Consider the following 18,362-nt stretch of genomic DNA (forward strand, 5'->3'; position numbering starts at 1 on the left):
AAATCCTTAAAAGTTACATTTCCTCTGTCCAGCCTTCACTTTGCAGACTGAAGAAAAGGCCAGGAGAAATGATATATCTTTGCCTAAAGTAACACTGGTCAATAGCCAACTGCTTAATGTTAAGATGAACTGAGGTGCTTCCTTTGGGCTTCTGACTGTCAGTCAGGCCTGTCTTCTACATTAACCTGCTTTCTGAACTCACCTGTGTCCAGTTGCTACTTACCTGTTTTTGGATTCAGTTCTCACTGACTCCAATTTCCTAGTTTCCTCTCAATTGAGAAGATGTATCATTTTGGAAGTTAAGTGAATGCCTAGTAACAAATCATAACTGACTCAAGTATTGGCCATTCTAGGCCAGTTCTTTGTTAAAGGGACATTTAAAATAGGGCATAGTTCCCATAACAACTTTTGATAGGGGACGAATTGGCCATTTCTAACCATGTCCCATTCCCAGCTTCTACCTTAAGGAACAACTCTTTTGACTTTCTCTGATTTCTAGAAACAGTACAGCATCATCAAGGAATTTGACCTGCCATAAAGAAAATAACCAAGAAGAGGAGAATCTAATGAATAGTGAGACTTTTGTCAATGAAGCCTATGATGAAGAGGTATGCCTGGGAACTGTCTTCGAGGAAAACAGGTGGTGAGATCCAGTCACAAAATGCCCCTTCCAAAATATCCTAGCAGGGTGAAAGTAGGCAGTGTTAACTTAAAGAGTTTTTTGTTATTGGCGAATGATGTTATCATGTAGACCAAATGAATGCTCAGTAACTTTTTTGATTTCAGATTCTGTTCAGTCTCTAGTTGTTCAAACCAAAGTGAAACATACATGAAATAGTAATCCAGAAATTTGGCTTTTGGTGGACTTCCAAAAGGAGTTCAATACTCTTGTGGGGTGGAGTGAGGTGTATTCAGGGTTAGTTAACATTACCCTTAAAATTTATGTCCCTCCCATCCCGTGATCTCTGCTAACTTCCACATAGCTCAACCACCTCTGTGTTTTTGCTTTGTTTTAATATAATGCGTATTCTCTAATTTCAAGTCTCTTTTTCTACAGGAATTCTTAACCTCTTTACAAACTGACTAACCTGACAAAAAAGGAGCTGAAACATCTCAATAAAAACTGTTTATATATTTCACTGTGTACTGTTTTAACTTCTGTAACAGTTTGTGGTAAATGGTAACTTCATATTAAAATAACTGCTTTTTATTTTTTTAATTTATTTTATTGAAGTATGGTTGATTTACAATGTTGTGTTAATTTCTGCTGTACAGCAAAGTGTTTCAGTTATACATTTACATACATTCTTTTTCATATTCTTTTCCATTCTGGTTTATCACAGGATACTGAATATAGTTCCCTGTGCTACACAGTAGGACGTTGTTGTCCATCCATTCTCTATATAATGGTTTGCATCGGCTGACCCCAGACCCCCCATCCCTCCCTCCCCCACCACCCACCTTGGCAACCATAAGTCTGTTCTCTATGTCTGTGAGTCTGTTTCCATTTCATAGATAAGTTCATTTGTGTCATATTTTAGATTCCACATATAAGTGATATCATACGGTATTTGTCTTTCTCTTTCTGATTTACTTTACTTAGTATGATAATCTCTGGGTCCATCCATGTTGCTGCAAATGGCATTATTTCATTCATTTTTATGGCTGAGTAATACTCCATTGTATATAAGTACCACATCTTCTTTATCCATTCAGCTGTCAAAAGACATTTAGCTTGCTTCCATGTCTTGGCTATTGTGAATAGTGCTGCTATGAGCATAGGGGTGCATGTATCTTTTTGAATTATAGTTTTGTCCAGATATATGCCCAGCAGTGAGATTGTTACCAAAAGTGGGGTCTAGCTGCTCACTGCTCAAAAGCCAATAAAGAGGCAAGGTTGGTGGAAAGTTTGCTTTATTTCTCAAGCCGGCAACTGAGGGGGAGGGTAGACTCCTGTCCAAAGGCCAACTCCCCCTGTGACAATCAGTGGACAAGAGCTTGTACAGGTAAAGGGAGGGGGCTACACGCAGAAAGAGCACAGTCATCTTGAAGTTGGTCAGGCTGTGGTCTGATCAGCGTCATCCTGACTTTGTAAGTACAGTAATCTTCAGTTCCAGGGTCAGTTTGTTCCCATTTCTTTGAGGCCTGTTCTCGGAATTGTGGCAGCTTATGTCATGGCTACAGTCTAGTAATCATGTAGTTAACTTCTTCCACCTGGTGGGGTTTTAGTATCTATAATACTAAATACTAATACATTTTTCCTTAATGGTTAAAGCAGATGTACAATGTAGGTTTAATAGGCCACAAACAGGCTGTTTTGGTTAACCTAAAGTGCAAATTAAATCATGTATAAGCCGGAAGGACTTCCCCATACCTCAATATGTGAAAATTTCTTCTATCATTTTCCCCTTTTAATTGCAAATCTTTTCATAGAAAGCATTGATAATCAGTATATTTTTCCAGCATTGCCAGACTGACTCAGTTGCCTGCTCTGGGTCCATTCATGTCCCTTGGTGCTAGGCCTACTTTTTGTTTATCTTTTGGCCTAGTTATTCACGTTGGATTCTAAAACCAGACACACAGAGGTATTGGCACAAAGGGGCTTTGGAGCAGAAGTCATCTCAACCAGCTCACGTCCGTTAGGGAAACATGTAAACGCTACTTAGATCCCAAAGCCCCTTTGTGCCAATACCTCTGTGTGTCTTCCTGGATCATTACTTTATTCATACCCACATAAGGAATCAAGGGCATTGAATCTGTGATGGGACACGGGTAACAAAGCAGGAGTATGGTCTAAAGTTCAACAGCAGCAACCCTGGGCAAATCACTCAATCATAGAGCTGTTATCCCAATGATAAAAATAGGATTAACAGAACCTACATCAGGCCATTTGGGTATCGAATTAAAACACAAAAATGCCTGCTTAGCCCGGTACCTGAGACTGATGACATGAGACTAAATTTTAATAAACACAATGATTTGGAAGACTTCTTGCTTGGAGCTTTTCCAGACTATTCATATTTAGTTTCTTGCAGAATGAATTTGTATAGGATGCCAAGGATAAAGAGAAGTCCTAGGCTTATTACTGGGGTTGTAGTGCATAAAACAAACTGTGCTTTGCAGTCAAGTATAAAAATTCCCAAGTACAGATCAACCTGATCTGAAGAACACACGTTGGGGGCTCACCTTCCTTGAGGCTGGGAGACAACGTGGAACATCATCAAATTGCCTCTGGGGCTCAGCTGTACTTGAGAGAACCTATCTCAGATGCACAGTACCCTAGACCCCTCTCATCCACAGGGTGAATCTCACATTTCTCTTGCCATCTCGCCCAAGAGCCATCCTCACCGCCAAGCCTGCCCTTGGCAAAGCTCTGCCTCTGTCCGCAAAAATGCATACCAATGACACAAAAGCATCCAGATTGAAAGCCTGTATGGAAGATATACAACAGAATTATCACTTTCTGGACATGCTTAAGCCGCTGCCTTGGCTCCTTAGACCCTAACCCTCCACCAGACTTGTAGGGCTGGTGTCCTGGCTGGCTCAGTCCACTTTTGTAGGCTCTGCTGGAATGGCACTCTCAGCCCTCCCTTCTGCTCTGCAGACCCATTTCCTGTCTGGGCCCCAGAAACACCCCCTGTCTGCTCTTCCTGGGGAAAAAGGAGCTTACTGCAGCCAAACTGTCACATATGCACTCCTTCCACCTTGCCCACTCTTATTTATATCTTTCCTATTTTTGGTCCTTTATGAATGTGTGCCTAGGTGTTATCCCATCTGAAGTTACTTAACACATCCTGTTACGTTTTCTCTATTCAAGAATTCACAAAATATCTCAACGTCCTTTTCACCAGAAAGGCTTAATTTTATGAAAGAACACTTAAGATTTTATACTTAATTCCTAACAATCCCATCCCCTAAATTGATTGTAATATGTCAATTTCATGACCTTATCTATTTGGAGCAACGGGCATGTTATGAAGCATAAAGCTTGCTAGTGTGATAATCTCTACATTAATTTCTTAATTTCTCTACAGCTAATAATCATAGCAGTAAGCCTGCAGAAGATAGAAAATTTGAACTTCCTTATAGAAACTGAACTTCTGTAACCTGGTAAATACGTTTGAGTTTTCTTCTGGAAGAAAAAGAGCTTTGGAAAAGTTAATTGTTTTATGGTTTAGGCTCAAAGATCCCTACACAAAACTTGACCTTTTGTGTCTATTGCTAGCAGTTGAGTTAAATTAGGCATTTTATACTGTTGTCCCTTGGTATCCGCGAGGGATTGGTTCCAGGACCCTCGTGGATACCAAAATCCACGGATGCTCAAGGTCCTTACAGCCAGCCCTCCGTATCCATGGGTTGTGCATTGAAAATATTCCATTGCATTTGGCTGAATCCACGGATGCAGAGCCCGCAGATAGGGAAAATGGACTGTGCTTATTCTCTTTAGGAAACAAATTAGGGGAGGGGTCATGGATGATGGGTGGGCTGTACTAAGTTCCAACTGTTTTAACTGCTGGGTGGCTTAGGAAATTCAGGAAAAATGAGAACTAGAATATGGAGTTTGTTGCTCTCAGGCCAGTTACTAATTTTATGGGTCAATCAGCTTCCCCAACGTTCACTGTTCAAATTTCACATCTCTTCTCTCAGCCTCCTCTAGTTCTTAACCCTCACTCTCAGAATATTAAATTCAGGAAGGCCCTCTGATAACACTGAATCCAGTCTTCCCAGTTACACAGCTGAAGAAACTGAAATCCAGCAAGAGCAGGGCTTAGGCTATAATTAGGGAATATATTGTTACCCACGTTCTAGAAAAATTGCAGTGACTTTTGCAGTTTCTTCAGCCCTTTGGTGAGTGGCAGTTCTTTTGGAGGCAACCATGGTGGTGGGGGAGGGTTGGCAGGCCATCTGTCACATGGATGGCCAAGGTGCTTGGCCACTGGACAAGAATGCGGTAGAGCTGTACTTAAGCCCCTCTCTCCCCTTGCCCCACTGGAGAATCAAGCCCTCTGGTCAGTACTGTCTGCCCCATACCTCCAGCCTTGTCTACATTTTCCTTTATTTGTGCAAATTAAATCTTGTTTTCCTGTGTTCAGTCCTGCTTCATAAAGATTTTCTGGAGGAGGTCATTTTATTGTTTTTAGTGAAAAAAGAACAGAATGTGGGTAGAATTTGTTGGGAAGATGGGGTGAGAATTTCACTTGAAATATTAAGGGAATTCCCTGGCAGTCCAGTGGTTAGGATTCCACGCTTTCACTGCCGAGGGCGCGGGTTCAATCCCTGGTTGGGGAACTAAGATCCCTCAAGCCTCGTGGTGTGGCCAAATTTAAAAAAAAAAAAGAAGAAATATTGACTGAATTCCTTACTTTCCTCCCTTCCCAAAGGGAGAAAGATCTCATCTGTAATGTCTTGGGAATAGAGGAGGCATGGGTTGTGCTCTACTGGTCTTTGTAAGCCAATCGTAACCCAATTGACAAAGCTGCTCCCGTGGCCTCCTCCCCACCAGTGCTGGTGACCCCTTGCCCCTGGGTTTCGAGCCAGTGGCCTCAGGCCACAAATTACTTTCCAAGTACCTGATAAGCTATGCATAATGTGAGGAAGTACTTGGGTACAGAAACGGCTTTTAGAGGCAACTTTAATTTATTAAATTTCTAACAGGCTCTGAAGAAGTGTTATAACCATTCTAGGATTACAAAAATAAACAGAAGCCGTCCATGCCCCTACCTTAAATTCTGAGGTAAAATGAGAAAGTACACCAAGAAAAGTACACATTTGAACATTTAAATGACATGTTCAAAGATGACACCTCTAAGCTGATGGGGGAAAGTAGTTTAGGGTATGTGTGTAGGAGAAAGTGATGAGGGTGAAAAACCTGAGCCTTGGCCAGATCATGAATGGAATTTAAGCTAAGAGTGAATGATAGGTAAGGAAGATCCTGAGAGTTCTGAAGATGAATTAGTCCTTCATTTGAGGAAGGTCAGAGTGAAGATGTGAGGTGAGTGTGGGGAGAGAGATTCTGGTTATTAAACTTTCCCATCACTTTGCGGATGTGATGAGGCTCTGAAGTTGAAAGATCTTTCTCTGCCGACCGTGCTGTGAGGCTGTCTATACATTGGCAGAATAGAATGTTCTTCACCTGCTATTCTTATATCAAATTGTTTATATTTGACTCTGAAAATATTCTATACAACAGACTGAATCCAGACTGTATTCCCTCCAAAAGAAGCTATTAGACCAGAAGAGGCCCTCAGATTCACTCAGTTGTACCCCCAGCTTCTTCCTGTCCTTACCATCCCTGTCTAGAGTGAAGGAGAAGCAAAGCAAGCCAGTACCAAGACCACTATGGAAACCTGTTTTCACTAATATTTCTTTACTGGGAAATTGGAGTTTGCTGTTCTCTCTGATGTCCAATCTTTTCTTTCAGTTCTCTGCACAAGCCCCCTCTCCTTCCTGACCACCTTTCTTAAAATACTGCCTTTTTTCTCCAGTCCTTGACCCTGGTTTATTATTCTTCATTTTCCTTGTTTATCTTTCTCACTCTAGAGTATGCAAGTTCTACAAACTTGGGCCTGGAATAAATTTGCTTTCCAAGGCATCCAAAGATGTCCTGACAGGATGACAGGTGCCCCCAAACTTACAAATGATCTAGGCCATGAAGAGGAGGGTGCCTGCTGAAGCATCTCTGACAGCACCTCCACAAGGGATCAACAGCCTGTGTGCCAAAAACCTTACTTCTCCTTAGTGAGGGTGGGTGTCTAGATCAGAGCCCGACTGGCAGATGGGCAGAGCAGAAGCTGTGTTAATGCAGGGTCTGCTCTACTTTCACAGATTCCTCACTCCTCCAGGCAGAGCTTGAGTAATCTTGAAAAGACTTCACCCATTAATGGGGACACTTACTCTGTATGTCAGTAGGATGATTAAGAGTAAGTCCTCACAACATTGTAAATCAACTATACTTCAATTTAAAAAAGAGTCTAATAAGAAAAAAAGTGAGTCGTGATGCGCGTCAGAGGTGTGAAGGGCTTGAGGCCGGGAGGCAGTACTATTTCATGTTAGAGTCTCACTGGGGTGTAGCTGCTTGGCTAGTTGGGTATTAGATTTAGGATAAGTGCTCACCAACGACAGCAACTCCTGAGGCTCCAGCCTCCTCCAGCATCTTGAATCTCAAGCCCATTGTCATTTTTTCCTGCTGTAGCACAGAAAGACTCAGGTCAAACCCAGATCCTGCCTGATGTAGGAGTCTCATGCCATCTTGAATATTTTTATAGCAAAAAGAAGTTAAGTTTTCTTAAAGGGATTTTTGGTTTTATTTCTGTGGATGAGGCAAAAATGCAGTTCTAACTCAGAGCAAATCTTAATCACCAAAGAGGAAGTGTTTTGGATATAAGCCAGTGGACAGTAACTGGGCAGGGAGAAGTAAAAACATACAAAGCACCAGTATTGATTGTTTTTACCACAGATTCCCTAGAAACAATGGAAATGTGATGCAGGCAAGATTCAGTAGATTCGGTACTTGCCAGAAACCCAAAATCTTTATGTTGTCTGCCAGGTCCTGACTTCTCAGGTGCCCAATTCCTGCCTTTTGAGGTGTCAGCTGAAAAAAGCAGGGTTGCCTTTTCTCCATTCTGGCTCTGTTCCCTAAATCAAGTCCCCTAACTCATCTAGGCAATAGCTCTCAAAGGTCTGATTACGTGCTGCCAGTTGGGATTGAAATTTGAGTGGGGCACAGTCACAGTGAAAGCCATGCAGCCCCAGCAGATGTCTGTGAAGCAGCAGCATTGGCACCTCCTGGGAGCTAGTTAGGAAATCAGTTTCAGGTCTCACTCCAGACCTACTGAATCAGAATTTGCATTTGAAAAAGATCCCTGAGTGATATGCCAGCACATTGAAGTTTGGATGCAAAAAGAAATAGGTGATTCCAGTACAAAATGGCAAGGGAAGTGAATCTATAATATCCCGTCCACTGCTAACAAGCAGTGTGTGCTGTTTAGTTAGTTCTACTATAGCTGTGTTGTCAGTAATTACTGCACTGAATGTTCCTACCTCTGAATTGGCTACCCACAGCAGGTGTGGGGTTTTTTTGTTTTTTAATTTAATTTTATTTATTTTTTGGCTGCATTGGGTCTTCATTGCTGTCCGTGGGCTTTCTCTAGTTGCCACGAGCAGGGGCTACTCTTCGTTGTGGTGCACGGGCTTCTCATTGCTGTGGCTTCTCTTGTTGCGGAGCACGGGCTCTAGGCGCACGGGCTTCAGTAGTTGTGGCTCGCGGGCTTAGTAGTTGTCGCTCGTGGGCTCTAGAGAGAAGGCTCAGTAGTTGTAGCGCATGGGTTTAGTTGCTCCGCAGCATGTGGGATCTTCCTGGACCAGGGCTTGAACCCATGTGCCCTGCATTGGCAGGCAGATTCTTAACCACTGCGCCACCAGGGAAATCCCTCGACAGCAGGTTTTAAAGATGAGATTCAGTTCAGTTCAAGACGCCCTTAAAACCAACTAATTGGAATTGGAGCCGGTCCTGCTAGAGATTTAGTCCTGAGCATGGAACACACAGCCGCCTACCTGTGATTTTAGGCAGCACCGTTACAAGAGGAAAAGATTTCTAGTCTCACCTCATGTGGAAACTGGTGCTTCTAGTTTTTTCAACAATAGACTTGGCTTTGCACAGAAAACAGCATGAACCTGAAAATAAAACAATCAGGGATTGAAGTGGGGCCCATTGGCTACTTTTAGTAATCTTATGCTAAGAGGTGCAAAGATCTGAGTGCTAGATTTCAGAAACAGTGCACAGGCAGCCAGAAAATGGTTAGTAATGAATGCTTAAACTCCTAAAGATTATACTGAAGACAGAAGAAAACTTGTGTGAGTTGAGTAAAACTCTTGCTTTCAAATTTTATTTATAAATAAGAGATATATATACATGTACGGTAGCCTAATGTGATTAACAGGTTCCATTTTGTTCTAAATATTTAATATATAGTCTTTAATGTCCAGGGTGAGGTAGCCAAGAAATAGAACAATACAGCATCAGTCCCTTCATTCTCCTTCTGGCTTCTAGAAGAGAAACTCTGTAGTGACCTCACCTTTCACACCAAAAATAAGTGATAAAAATGATAGATCCTATTTATACATGAAGAAATGTAAATATGAGTTAATCAGGTTATTTCATTCCATAAAAGCCACTAAAGCTGCTGGTATTTGCATGGCTCTATGTTTATTTTAACAACCCCATTCAAATATAACCAGAAAGGTACCGGTCTCTTGACAGTTTGTGTGAAAATGAATTATGCAGCAGAAAATAAATTAATAATAATTATATTGATGCAAGGTTCATCAGCATTTCAGAATGTTGTTTGGAGATGTTAAATCGGTTTTGAGCCTCCATTTGCTGATTCTGACATTGTTATTATCAGCAGGATGCAAAGTCACCCTTCCTATGTCTCCAGCTAAAAGTATGAAAAGGCTGTCGTCCAGAAGACGGCCCTGATCCCTCGGGGGAGAAACACTAAACTCTGTAAAAAGAAAACCAAACCCAACCTGAACTAATCGTCCAAGGAGTCGAGTTTGGCTAGGAAAGGAAGATCGCCCTCCAAACCAGTTACAGGAATGTGTCCGGGGGTCCGACTCCGAGCCAGGTGTTTCCAGCTGAAAGGTAACAGCCAAGTTCAAGGTTGGACCGTGGTGGGGCGAGCCCTTCATCCAGACAGGGCCCGGCCAGAGCAGGCTGGGGGCGCCGCCTAGAGGTCGGAGTCGCAGGGCAGTGCGCTGCCGCATGACCGGGTGCTGCGGGAGGACCCGCCGTGGTGGGATTCGGGAGACTTCTCCCCGTCGAGCACTTCCACCGGGTTGCTGTAGGCCTTGGGCGGCGGCCGGGGCATCGGGAAGCCGGCCTTGCGCTGGCTGGCGGCGCCGAGCTGGACGGGCCGCGGCCGGTGCTGGCCGTCGCTGTAGTACTTGATGGCCGGCGTGAGCGCGGGCTCCGGCCAGTCGACGTACACGGTGCTGATGCTGCTGCGGCGCGCCCTGCCTGGAGGCGCCTTCCGGCAGCTGCGACAGCGCTCGGCACACCAAGGCGCGAAGCTGAGCGCCAGCGAAAAGCCGCCCAGCAGCAGCAGGCAGCTGCCCAGGTAGCCCAGCACCAGGCTGTAGCCGACCTGCACGGTGACCGGGCTGGACTGGGCGGGCAGGACGGCGCGATCCGCCAAGAAGTGGTTGTACCAGGAGACTGGGATGAGGCTCAAGAGGCCCGCGGCGAAAAGCACGACGCCGGAGAGGCCGGCCAGCGCGAAGTGGGGCTCGTCCTGCCAGCAGCGCACGCCGACCGTCGCCAGCAGTAGCCCCAGGGCCGTGGCGGCCAGCGACGTGATCATGAGTCCCCGCGCCACCCGCACGGGCTCGGCGGCGAAGTAGCTCAAGTCGTCTGGCTGACCGCACTGGCGCTCGCTGCTGCTCTGCTCGCGGCATATGTCCCACAGGCCCTGGTACAGCACCAAGTCCACCGGCTGGTCAAGGAAGCCCTTCACCAGTCTCCAGCCGGGCGTCAGCGTGCCGGTCAGGGTGAGCAGCAGCCCGCAGGGTGCGAGCACCATGCCCAGAATCATCACCACCGGCGTCCTCATCCTGGACGGCGCACCTGCCTACTCCTCCGCCTCCGCCGCCGGCTTGCTATCTCGAGCCCTTGCGCCCCCGGAGAGCGCTCCAGACTCCGGCTCCCTGAAGTCCACACGCTCGTCGCCGCCACGCCCGGAGTCCTGCGCCCGGCTCTCCTCCGGCCGCTCTTTGTCTCCGGCGCGGGGCCGTCTGCGCTCCGCTACCCGTCCCTAGTTTGCTCCCCGCGTCCCGGCCGCTCCGCCCTACCTCCCGCCCAGCCGCCTAATCGAAACCAGCTCGCGGGCAAGTCTGATCGAAACCTGGGCCCGAGATGCCGGCGCGCAGAGGTGGCGGCAGCCGCGGCCAAACCCGTCCGGGTGGGAGGGGCTGGAGTGGCGAGCAGGAAGCTGCGCGGCCCTGCGGGACTCGGACCGAGCAAAGGTCGCCCCGCCCCTGCACCTCTGCGCGGCTCGGCGGGGCCAGGTCGGCCTGGGGCGGGGAAGGAAAGAGGCGCCGCCCGAACGGCCGCACCTGGCCCGGGCACTGCGCAGGTCCCTGCTTCTCAGCAGATCTCGGTAACTAAAGTTTTTCTCCGGTCCCTGCCCGTCGACCCTGCACCTGTAGCCTGTCCTCCCTCCACCCCCAGCGGGGATCCGATGGCCCCTCGAAATTTTGCGCTGTTAGCTTGCAGAAACCCACGGCTGAGTGGGCGGAACCGCCCGAGATGCGCTGGGCAGGTGTGCACCGAGGGTCCCCCCGGTCGAGAAGCGTGTCCCAGAGTGTTGCACTTGTGTATTTTGTTTAATTTGCTTAATAAAGACGCCATACTCCGGATTAACCTTGATGGAAAAGAATCAAAGCGACTGTGTTTCTGGGATGAGGAATTACCGAGGCTTTTATTTTCTTTGTTTGGCCTCTTGAAAGATTTTGAAACTGACGAAAAAATAAAGGTGTGTGTGTGTGTGCCCTGTCTAGCACACTTTTCAGGTTTGTCCACCTCTAGGGTCCTGAGACTTTCATTGTCTTTGAGCTGTTTACAACTCTGTAAATTACAGAACACCTGTAGTGTCACAAGTGATTTTTGTCCATAGTAACGCAAATGAGTTTGTCAGTAGAATGTTAATGACTATTGCCCGATGGATACAGACTGCTTTGGCATTGGTTTGTAAATTCACTTTAGCAGGCCTGTTTGCCTATATATGTGTGTCCTTTGCATTGTTCTTTAAATCGGTTGTAACATACTGGTTCCCTTAATAAATTAAATAAAATCTTTGACACGCGTTCATTTTACATTTGTGTGAGAATCATGATTTTACAGTTTCCTAAAAATTATTATTTCTAAAAATCAAAGTTAATTAAGCATTGGTTTGAAGTAATTTTGAACATTCTAGAGTAGACAATATCAAGGATGGGTCTTTTGTTTTTTGAAGATTTTTAAATTAAAAAAATGGTAAAATATACATAAACATAGAATTTACCATCTTAACCATCAAGTTACAGTTCATTGAAATTAAGTATATTCACAGTGTTGTGCTACCATCACCATCATCCGTCTCCAGACTTTTTCATTTTCCCAAACTGAAACTCTACTCATTTATCGATAACTCCCCATTCCACCAACACCCCTCCTACCCGCCAGCCCCTGGCAACCACCATTTTACTTTCTGTCTTTATGAATTTGAGGCCTCTAGATGTTTCATTCAAGTGGAATCATGCAGTATTTATGACTGGTTTATTTCACTTAGCATAATGTCTTCAAGGTTCATCCATGTTCATAGTGTGTCAGAATTTCCTTCCTTTTTAAGGATGAATAATATTCCGTCACATGTATATACCACATTTTATTTATCCATTCATCCTTTGATGCACACTTTGGTTGCTTCCACCATTTGGCTCCTGCAAATAATCCTGCTACGAACAAGGGTATAGTACTATCTCTTGGAGTCCCTGCTTTCAGTTCTCCAGAAGTGGAACTGCTGGATCATATGGTAACTCTGTTTTCAATTTTTTGAAGAAATGCGCTACCATTCTCCATAGCAGCTGCATCATTTTCCATTCCCACCAACAGTACACGAGGGTTACAATTTCTCCAATTACCCCGCCACCTCCTCACCCCACAACTCAGAAAAACTGGATTTTTTCCTCATTGTTTCCGAAGTGTTGTGCTCCCTTTTGCCTCTAGACCTTGGCATATGCTCTTTTCTTTCCCTAGAGTCCTGCCTGCCACTTCCCAAACCCAGTGCATCCTTCAGATCTTCGCTTAAATGCCATTTTCTCTGGGAGGTTTCTCAATCTCATAGATTAGCTTTTCCTATTGGACTTCTATACACACCCTCTTCTGTTGTAACACTTGCCACAATTCCTTATTACTTGAATCACTTAGTTGTCTAGGGCAAGGATAAATTCTTTGAGGGTAGGGATAGTGTTGTTTGGTTCCGCCCTAAAATCCATCTTGATGGCCTGGCCCATAGTAGCCACTCAACAAATCCATTTTATCTTTTTCCGCCATGTCTCCTTTCACATAGTATCCACGGAATTCTCTTACAGATGACTGTCTGGTCAAAATATATTGTTAATGCATTTTAGTAAAGTTGTTGGTTGTTTGAATGATTTTTTTTTCCAGCATAGAAAACAATGAGATATAGGGTAGCTCCAATATTTATGACAAAAAAGTGTAGCCCTGTGGGGGTAACTTTCTACGGTAATAAAAGATGATTGCACTAAGTGTGGCGTCTGATTCTAGATCTGGGCTCTTTGTTCCATTGGGCCTCTGAGTTTATCACAAGGCTGAGTGAGAAACAAAGCATGAATCACAATGTGGCAGGAATGAATTATTGCTGAGATTAGTACCCATCTGTGTAAACTGATCCTCAGGCCCTAGAATAGCTTTCTTTTCTGCAGAGAGGCCCTATGGTAAGGCAGGAATCTATTTACAGTGCCCTACGTTTCCAGATAATAGGGGGCTCCCAGCGACTAATTCTAAACGGACTAATGCTGGGGCCCCTGTTAGCCTACATACCATCACGTTGCAAACTCCGGGGAGCAAAGATCAGTGTGCTGTTATGGGGTGTCCTCAGAGTCCCTATATCAGGTCTTTATATTTTACTCTCTCCACATAAGGCCCTAATCACTGTTGTTAGTCTTCCGGTGGCAAATCCAGTTCAGTAGGTTATAGAATAAAAATTAAACCATATGGGGCTTCCCTGGTGGTGCAGTGGTTGAGAATCTGCCTGCCAATGCAGGGGACACAGGTTCAAGCCCTGGTCTGGGAAGATCCCACATGCCGCGGAGCAACTAGGCCCGTGAGCCACAACTACTGAGCCTGCGCGTCTGGAGGCTGTGCTCCGCAACAAGAGAGTCCGCAACAGTTAGAGGCCTGCGCACCGCGATGAAGAGTGGCCCCCGCTCGCCACAACTAGAGAAAGCCCTCGCACAGAAACAAAGACCCAACACGGCCAATAATAAATAAATTAAAACAAAAAAACTAAATGCGTGACTCTGTTCTGTTTAAAAAAATAAATTAAACTATGATCATTCTCTTTTTAAATAGCATTAAAACAGCCTGAAGTGAACGAAGACCATCCACATGTCATTAGCTTTCCTTGTTGACCTATAGCCTGACAACTGGTTTCAAGTTTTGTGTGCCCAATATTGTAGAGAATAAATAGATAACCTTTGACATCCAATTTAAAGTAGCCCCCAATTAGCTCAGTATCACATCACCCTAATTTATTTTCTATATAGAACTTATCACTACCAAATGTTTTCTTATTGTGTATTGACCTATTTATATTCTGTATCTCCCACTGCATTGTTAAGTTCCAAACTCTAGGGACCTTGCTGGTCTTGTTTGTGGCTATATCTCAGCACCTGGAATAGTGCCTAGCTCGTAGGAGGTACTCAATAAATAGTCTTAGTTTGTTAAGTCAGTGAAAGAAATTTTGTAAAATTCCTACACAGTGAAAGGAAGATACAGCATACATCATTTTAAAAAATCATAGTAAAATACACAGAACATGAAATGTATCATCCTAACCATTTAAGTGTACAGTTCAGTAGTGTTAAGGGCATTCACATTGTTGACTCCACATAAATGTTTTCATCTTGCAATACTAAAATTCTTTACCCATTTAACAACTCTCCATTCTCTTGTCCTCCCAGGTCCTGGCAACTACTGTTCTACTTTCTGTCTCTGTGACTTTGACTACTGTATGCAAGTTATGTAAGTGGAATTACACAATATTTATCCTTAGACTTATTTCTTTTAGCACAATGTCCTTAAGGTTCATCCATGCTGTAGCATGTGTCAGAATTTTCTTCCTTTTTAAAGATGAATAATATTCCATTGTATGTATAGACCACATTCATTCATTCATCGATGGACATGGGTTGTTTCCACCTTTTGTCTATTGTGAATAATGATGCCATATTAGTAAATCTATTTATTTTTTTATTTGGCCTCGCGGCATGTGGGATCTTAGTTACCTGACCAGGGATCAAACCCGTGCCACCTGCAGTGGAAGCACAGAGTCTTAACCACTGGACCACCAGGGAAGTCTCCAGTAAATCAGTTTAAATTTATTCTATATCATTCCTGTGTAGTGATTGACTATCTAAAGCAAAAATCTACTTGCCATCCCTCTTGTACATTATCAGAAGGTACCACAGGATATCATGCCACTTAAAAAGAAAAAAAATTGCATAAGTTTTATCTTCTAGAGGCTTCTAACCCTTCTTGGCCTAGCATCAAGGCTGCCTCCTTTACAAAGGTGGGGATGCATGGTGGGGGTAGGGCTGGTCCCAGGAATCAGTAGCTGTGCTTACACAGCCTGCTTCTCTTCAACCCTGTCCATTTCCATCTACTGCAGGGGAAGAAGATTTACCAGGCCACAGACTAGGTTCATTCAGGTCATTATTTTATATTATGAAAACATTACATCTCCCTTTGATTACTTTGTCATAGTACCTGGACAAACAGTTGAAAATTAGTAGGCATATTACAATGAGGATGATAATCAAAATGCATCTTTGTATTATTCTCGGAATGTGTTCTTTTCTCTTAATGGTTAAAGCAGATATACAATGCATGTTTAATAGGCCACAGACAGGCTGTTTTGGTTAGCCTAAAGTTCAAATTAAATCATGTATAAGCCAGAATGACTTCCCCATACCTCACTATGTGAAAATTTCTTCCATCATTTTCCCCCTTTTAATCACAAATCTTTCCATAGAAAGCATTGATAATCAATATATTTTTCCAGCTTTGCCAGAGTGGCTCAGTTGCCTGCTCTGGGTCCATTCATGTCCCTCAGTGCTAGGACTACTTTTTGTTTATATATTGGCCTAGTTATCCACATTGGGGGAAAACTAATCAGACATAACAGACAAGTACAGAGGTATGCTGATGGAGAAATATTTTATAGGCTATATGTTTTATCACTTATACCCAATTGTCACACAAGCATTGTACATGTGCGTTTAGCAGGAAACTTAAAGCCAGCAGTGATACACATCATGAGTAGTTATACGCTGTGACAACCTCACTAGACAGTTTTTTCCATCCTGAACATTGGGGTCAAAAATATGATTTGAAGCAAAACAATACTTTTCCATTAGAATTCTTTAAATCTCTTACCCAGTTCAGTAGTGTGAGCTGAAAGTTATCAAATGTTTTCCATATAATTTAACATACCAAATAACAATAGTTACTTTAATGTTTCTTCTAAGATGCTTAGGGGCCCTTTGAAATACTCAAAGTTAGCTAGAGAAAGAAACTTATAATCTGTTACCAAAAGCAGCTCAGTATTCCAGGAAAATTTTGTTTTCTTAACAGGGTGAAAGAAAACCAAATTCCTGTCTTATACCAGCTTACTATTAATAACAAAGTTCATTGACCTAATTAAATCCAGTCGAATTCTAATCGCTCCTGACAATGTACAAAATTCTTTTCTCAAAGTTCCATTTTTCCACAAACCTTTTATCACTTTTTGTATCCATATGCTTTGTTCCTTATTTTTCCCCATCCTGAAACAACCAGTGCTAGGAAAAAATTATTATCATCATTTTTCCTCAACAAAAATATCTCCATTCTTTGTACCTTCTCTCACCGGCAACACATATCCTACTTGCTTTACACACTGAAATGCTTCCCTTGTCACTTTTAGTAGCTTTAATTACATATGACAATTTTTAACCCTTAAAAGCCTTAACAAAACCAAGAAACAAGTAATTGAACTGTTATACCAGCATTTACTGATTGGCAAACTTAAGAACATATTCCATAACCTCTAAAAACTTACATTTTTCTCATTGCATCATTTCTCTTTAATGTGGTATATGATGCATGTTTAATAAACCCAAACATCTTTTGAAGTACTGCTAATTAACCCAAGGCTAAACTCTCAGGTAAAGTGGGATGTGCCTGTATTTCAAGGACACGATAAGAGTTAACTTTAAGCTTTCTCCAAGGCATATTTTTGTTCTCTCAGGGTGAGAAGTCTGAAAACAGTATTTTTATCAAGCTAGCTTTCTCTAACTGCATATGCAAAAAGAACCAGTTTTGGAATTTCAAAAGTTTCATCTTAACTAATTTTCTCTGGAGTTTGAAGAATACTGTTGCCATACATTGTTTTAAAAAAAATCATCAGGCTTCCCTGGTGGCACAGTGGTTAAGAATCCTCCTGCCAATGCAGGGGACACGGGTTCGAGCCCTGGTCCGGGAAGATCCCACATGCCACGGAGCAACTAAGCCCGTGCGTCACAACTACTGAGCCTGCACTCTAGAGCCCGCGAGCCACAACTACTGAAGCCCGCGCGCCTACAGCCCGTGCTCCACAACAAGAGAAGCCACCACAATGAGAAGCCCGCGCACCGCAACCAAGAGTAGCCCGCCTCGCCGCAACTAGAGAAAGCCTGCACGCAGCAATGAAGACCCAACGCAGCCAAAAATAAATAAAATAAATAATTTTTTTAAAAATCATCTTTCTTTTTCTTTAGTCAAAATTTCATAGGGGCTTCCCTGGTGGCGCAGTGGTTGAGAGTCCGCCTGCCGATGCAGGGAACACGGGTTCGTGCCCCGGTCCGGGAGGATCCCACATGCCGCGGAGCGGCTGGGCCCGTGAGCCATGGCCGCTGAGCCTGCGCGTCCGGAGCCTGTGCTCCGCAACGGGAGAGGCCACAGCAGGGAGAGGCCCGCGTACCGCAAAGAAAAAAAAAAAAAATTCATAGCTAAATTTTTTCTAATGAATTGAACCTGAATTTCCCAGTTTACCAAAGACAACAAAGGTAGCAATCACACAAATGGAATATACATTCACACATGGAAGACAGAACTGTCAGAAATCCGCCAAGAAAATGACCAATACGGAGTCCCAAACACTTCCCCAACACAAACGGTCCTTGATGTCAGACACACATCAGAACCAACTGGCAAAAATGACCAATAGCACTTTGTACTCACAAACTGCCCTCGAAGTCAAACACAAGTCAGAACCAATTGGCAAAAATGCCCAGGTAACACTTCGTGCTCACAAACAGTCCTCAACAGTAGACACACGTCAGAACCAATTAGCAAAAATGACCAATAGCACTTCGTGCTCAAAAGAGAAGTTTGCCGGGGTGACCGGTGGACTTACTCGGTCTTGGAACTCGTCAGCTTGTCCAGATGCATGTTTCCGTTCCACCAAGGAAAAGCATACATTGCCACGCAATGCCAAGCAGGGGAGAAACAGGAAGGATCCCCGTAACACATGGTTTTGGCAGCTGCTAGGAACGTCCCCCAA

At 43.9% G+C, this 18,362-nt stretch overlaps 2 protein-coding genes across 3 annotated transcripts in view; one reads left to right on the plus strand and one right to left on the minus strand.

Annotated features, from left to right (window-relative positions):
* The window catches only part of LOC117195621 (low-density lipoprotein receptor-related protein 2-like), a 38,098-nt gene extending 36,892 nt beyond the window's left edge, over positions 1 to 1,206 (plus strand). The window contains exons 32-33 of one of the 2 annotated variants that reach the window (XM_033400584.2): positions 500 to 608; positions 1,058 to 1,206. In XM_033400584.2, coding sequence (XP_033256475.2) covers positions 500 to 608; positions 1,058 to 1,087 — 139 coding nt within the window. In that variant the 3' untranslated portion in view covers positions 1,088 to 1,206. Of the gene's footprint in view, positions 1 to 499; positions 1,017 to 1,057 lie in introns of those variants that run through there. The other variant, XM_049704220.1, reaches the window with a different exon arrangement.
* Positions 1,207 to 9,291: 8,085 nt separating this feature from the next.
* Positions 9,292 to 11,401, minus strand: CLDN23 (claudin 23). Its single transcript, XM_004277156.3, has one exon. The coding sequence runs from the start codon at positions 10,608 to 10,610 to the stop codon at positions 9,729 to 9,731; it is 882 nt and encodes a 293-aa protein (XP_004277204.1). The 5' UTR covers positions 10,611 to 11,401; the 3' UTR covers positions 9,292 to 9,728.
* Between the last annotated feature and the right edge of the window lie 6,961 nt (positions 11,402 to 18,362).

The sequence above is a fragment of the Orcinus orca genome, chromosome 21, assembly GCF_937001465.1.
Source record: "Orcinus orca chromosome 21, mOrcOrc1.1, whole genome shotgun sequence".
In the NCBI taxonomy this organism is placed as follows: domain Eukaryota; kingdom Metazoa; phylum Chordata; class Mammalia; order Artiodactyla; family Delphinidae; genus Orcinus; species Orcinus orca.